The sequence below is a fragment of the Anguilla anguilla genome, chromosome 5 (genome assembly GCF_013347855.1).
Source record: "Anguilla anguilla isolate fAngAng1 chromosome 5, fAngAng1.pri, whole genome shotgun sequence".
NCBI classification, from domain to species: Eukaryota; Metazoa; Chordata; class Actinopteri; order Anguilliformes; family Anguillidae; genus Anguilla; species Anguilla anguilla.
This window is the reverse complement of record NC_049205.1, coordinates 64,073,348-64,078,347: the sequence shown is the minus strand read 5'-3', so window position 1 is coordinate 64,078,347 and position 5,000 is coordinate 64,073,348. Positions and strand designations below refer to the sequence as shown.

General features: G+C 46.4%; 1 protein-coding gene across 1 annotated transcript in view; it reads left to right on the top strand.

The window, feature by feature from the left end:
• Positions 1-5,000, top strand: part of LOC118227902 (tetraspanin-5-like) — a 25,774-nt gene that overhangs the window by 20,447 nt on the left and 327 nt on the right. The window contains exons 7-10 of the mRNA XM_035418950.1: positions 289-405; positions 962-1,023; positions 1,312-1,369; positions 1,948-5,000. The exon at positions 1,948-5,000 is cut by the window's right edge and continues 327 nt beyond it. Coding sequence (XP_035274841.1) covers positions 289-405; positions 962-1,023; positions 1,312-1,324 — 192 coding nt within the window. The 3' untranslated portion in view covers positions 1,325-1,369; positions 1,948-5,000. The remainder of the gene's footprint in view (positions 1-288; positions 406-961; positions 1,024-1,311; positions 1,370-1,947) is intronic.

Below are 5,000 nucleotides of genomic sequence, written 5' to 3'. Positions count from 1 at the left end.
TAAATCTTACACTGCCCCCTGGTGGTCACCCTCCACACATTACCTCTCGCACTCATAACTGTAGTCACTGTAGGCTTCATTATGATGGTTGGAGAATCGTGTACTGTTTTGCCAGTTTAAGTTAAATAAAAGTATATATTTAATTAGTGCGCTGACCTCACGTGGACTTACTAAAACAGCACCATCCGGAAGATTCCGTTCCGTGGCTTGGACGGGCGCGGCCGCCACGGTGGCCTCTGATTGGCTGCGTGTCTGACCCTTTGTTTCCGTGGCGATGTGTGCCTGCAGGACGCGGAGCAGAAGATGTTCATCTACATCAAAGGCTGCGTGCCGCAGTTTGAGAAGTGGCTGCAGGAGAACCTGACCGTGGTGGCGGGAATCTTCATCGGCATCGCGCTCCTGCAGGTGAGCGGGCGTGGCGGAGCGGGCGTGGCATGGGCGTGGCACTGTGGGGCCCATAAAAATATGACTGAAAAAGCTGAAAGAATGTCTGCTGCCCTGCCACACAAACTTCACTCAGACTCCGGGCCACACTGAATTTATTGCCCAGTTTAACAGAACAGAGAACTGAGGAGCAGATATTTTGATGTATTTTATCGATTACGCTACACCAGTGACAACCAACCCTGTTCCTGGAGATGTACTGTCCTGCAGGTTTTCACTGCAACTATTAACAACGCACACCTCATTCAAACAGCTGGAGAGATCGTTGAGCGGCTTATTAGTAGAATAGGGTGTGCCAAGTTAGGGTTGTAATGAAAACCTACAGAATGATAGATCTGCAGGCATAGATTTTTTTTGTTGTTGCCTGAAAGTGCGTGAGTTTAGGGTCTCTTTGCAGTATAGAGGTAAAATCGGTTAAGAACAGGGTTTGGTTATTTAACATTCCTGAGATGTTGCCTTCATCTGAGTGATTTGCCTTTGGGTCCCCTTTGGTGAAGTTCATTTTTCTCCTTGGCAGATTTTTGGCATATGTTTGGCGCAGAATCTGGTGAGCGATATCGAAGCGGTGAGAGCGAGCTGGTGAGAGCGCCTCCGGACGCCGTGCAACTTTATTAGGATCCGAACACAAACCCGCTGACATTCCGCTGTGTCTTCCTATCGGATGAGATTACTGCTTATTAAAAATTGGCACAATTCCATTAAATATGTATTTTAGAGTATGTCAATTGATACATTATGAATTTTACATGAAATGAATTCAATTTAGCTGCATTAAATGAATACATTTATAGCTCTCTCATTCTCTCCCCCTCTCTCTTTTTCCCTCCCTCCCTCCCTCTCTCTCTCTCTCTCCTCTCCTCGTTGCAGTCTGTTCACCTGAGACCACGGCTCCCTCTCTCTCCTTACCCCTGTCCTGACAGCGCAGGTAATGACCCTCTTCTCCCAAAAACAGGGATAGTGGCGCCACCTAGAGGCCAGGGGACAGAATGCAGGATGTGGTCTGTTCCACGCGACAGGCTGTTGTTTTGCCATAGAGTGAGATGTGCTGTTATCAGCTCAGTGAAAACCCTGCCGTGCGCTCGGAAGAGTGAGGGTGTGACACAGCAGTCATCCTAAAACTGCCCTGGATTTGGGCACCTGTAAAATTACCTGCATGATGTTTACCATAAAACAGTGATTCTTAAAATATGGGTTGGGACCCCGAATGGGTCATGGCAGTGCACGAGGTGACTGCCTCTTTTGTCCTCTAGGTTATGCCCGTGTGTGTGCTCACTGAAATCTATGAAATGTTTATAATCAGGGTCCCAATGATAGGAAGTATGTCCAATTTGGGTTCTGATATTAAAAAGTTTTAAGAGCCAGTGCTGAATGAAGTGATCTGCTGTGCGTAAGAGTACGGTGAGGGCTAGTGTGATCGCCATCAGTCATTTTCGGGGTTTGGGGTTCATTTTTCGAGCTGTAAGCTGAGCCCTCGTCTGTGTCACCCTCCCCCCCCCCCCCCAGGTCATCGGACGCTCACCTGGAGCTCGTCAAGCGAGACGGGAGGGGCGAAGATCTGACGTGTACAGAGAAGACACGCCCCCATCACCTTTTATTACCTGTAAATACGAACACTTTTGTAGCTGGTACACAAGTTTTTAAGAAGATGTTCAGCGGTGTCAAACACGGCTTGTAAGATAAGTAAAAAAGAAAAAACAAAAACAAACATAAAATCTGAAAATCGTGGGTGGGGTGTGGGTTTTTGTCTAAATACACTGCATGCCTACTGAAAAGGCATTTGCTCTCCTCTCTCTGCACTACTCAGTGTAAAAAGGATGTTTTGTGTGTTTGTACATACTGAAGAGGGGTGGTGTATACAGTAGGTTTTCGTATTTGTACCACTTTAACACACGCCGAGGCTAGAATGTTAGGGATAAAAGAAACCGTACTGTACGTTAAAATAACACACCCGTGACACTGGGGTCCACAGGGTCATCGTCCGATGGCTTATGTTCATTACAGGAGTCTGCATAAGTACTTTAATTAACTGGGATCATCACCCTCATGAAATGGCTTTGCATCTTATTGATTTTTGTGTTTTTCTAAGTCTAATCTCACCTGCTCTGCTCTGCATGTGAAACACGCCTCTGGTTCAGCTAAAATGCATCACTTGGGCAAATGTACCCAGGACGGAAGGCAGATCATTTAGCTGTATCTGCAGGCTTTTTTTAAACCACATTATCAATGGAAAGCTCAATTTAACATCAAAATGAGATTTTAGGGTGAAGTTCCCAAGCAAAGGGTATTTCAGTTTATCAGCTTTGTCGTGTTTCCCAGATGACATCGTTTAATTAACTTAATTTTATTGTATTTAATAAGGATATCTTATTAGTCTTATAATTATTTGGTTATTATTTCTGATAAATTAGTAGCAACATGGTGCGGGGGCAGGGGTACTGCCTCCAGTAGGCCCCTCGGGCTTTTTTCTTTGCCTCCGTCGTGACTTTGCTGTAGAGCAGTGGCTGCCAAACTGTGGGCCGGACGGGCACACGACAAAACGACTCAGTGCTGCGCGTCCCGTCCTGGGCCTCTGCGCCGTTCCAGTGTGTGGATGAACTACACGGCCCAGAATCCCCCAGAATCCCCCAGAATCCCTCAGAATACACGGCCCAGAATCCCCCAGAATCCCTCAGAATCCACGGCCCAGAATCCCTCAGAATCCACGGCCCAGAATCCCCCAGAATCCCCTAGAATCCCTCAGAATACACGGCCCAGAATCCCCCAGAATACATGGCCCAAAATCCCCCAGAATCCCCCAGAATACACGTCCCAGAATCCCTCAGAATCCACGGCCCAGAATCCCACAGAATCCATGGTCCAGAATCCCTCAGAATACACATCCCAGAGACTTCCTGTGCGGGTGAACCCTTTCCTTTGACGGTCCTGTTCAGATTGAGTCTGTTGTGTGCCCCGCACTAGCTGGAGTGCATGCGCATGCAGTTGTGTCGACGTGAATCCACTTTTGAGCGCACGCCAGGCTACAGCTTGGTCAGCGGTGAGGGGCAGAATGTGGGTCATTAAGAGGCCTGTGGACTCACACGCTTTTCAGATCCATCGCTCTACAGCAAACAGCGGCGCCATAGCAGCATGTTCACCGCCAGGGTCAGACATATCAGCACGCACAACTTTAATAACAGCATTACGATTTCAGACTGTGCCAAAACAGACCGCGTAGCAAAACCCGTCCTTTCTTCTGCACAGATTCTGGGGGCGACATAGCTCAGGAGGTAAGAGCGGTTGTCTGGCAGTCGGAGGGTTGCCGGTTCGAACCCCGCCCTGGATGTGTCGAAGTGTCCCTGAGCAAGACACCTAACCCCTAACTGCTCTGGTGAATGAGAGGCATCAATTGTGAAGCGCTTTGGATAAAAGCGCTATATAAATGCAGTCCATTTACCATTTATCATTAAAGACCAAGACTTCGCAAAACTGTGTGAATACTGCTTCACATTCGGCGGCATCCTGGCAACTTCTAACGGACACTATGTTTTGCGTAACTTCGGGCTGTGTGTGAGATTTTTTAACACCTTCACAAGTGTGTTATTACAAGTTTATAAAGGTAGTTATACGCAGATAATTTGCTTCATAATAGCAGGACAGGGATTGAATGTTTTTTTCATGGGGTTTAAATTTATTATTGCTGTAAATCAGTGTTTTTTTAAGCTCTACGTGCACGCTGTCGTTAAGGTGTGGACGTCCTTATGAAATTATGCACTGTAAAGTGTTAGCAAATGAAAAGTTTTGAAAAGTTGATCGGAATGGTCTTGTCCTGTCATATGATTCCAAACATTTGCATCTTTAAAAAGCTAATTATGTAAATGATCTCTCCTCGAGTGCCATACATAAGTAATCAAGACTTTCTGTTGGTTGTGTACGCAGATTTGAAACTAGGAGGGTTGTAAATATGTTAAAATTTGATGTGTGTGGAAGCAGGCCTCAGTCCTATCAGAAAAGAGTGAGGTGTTTGTTTTTTGTACCGTTCACCAACAACAGACCTTCCTCTGATTGGCCCTTTTGCTGAGAACCTTGAAGCTCATTGGCTGTCAGAGGCATGTGGTGAGTGGCTGGCAAATCAAACGACCTCTCAGCAGTGGCTTTAAACATTCTGCTCAACAGTAATTAAACCTACACTCTTTATTATCCCCCGATGTCGTCTATTTAGTGCCTAGATGGACAATATTTTGGACATCGATATGGGTCTTTGCCATTTTAGACCAATACACTGTCCATCCGTTAAATGCACCGCACTGGGGGCAGAAACTGCAGCAGGTTTTCTGATCGTTGTCAGCTGTTTCATCAGCCTGCAGCCGCACTGTTCCAGTGTGCGCCCCCCTGACTGCACTTTGTGCTGATAATTTTTCCTCAGCATAAAGGCATATACTTTTATTTTAAAAAAAGGAAGGTTGTAAAAATCCTTTCCTTTCGATGTTAAGTGATGTGTGTTCTGAACAGGAGCTCTGATGCGGTGTGTCTGCTCTCTGTGCTCCTTCAGTTCTGCATGGAACCAGCTAAACCGGCAC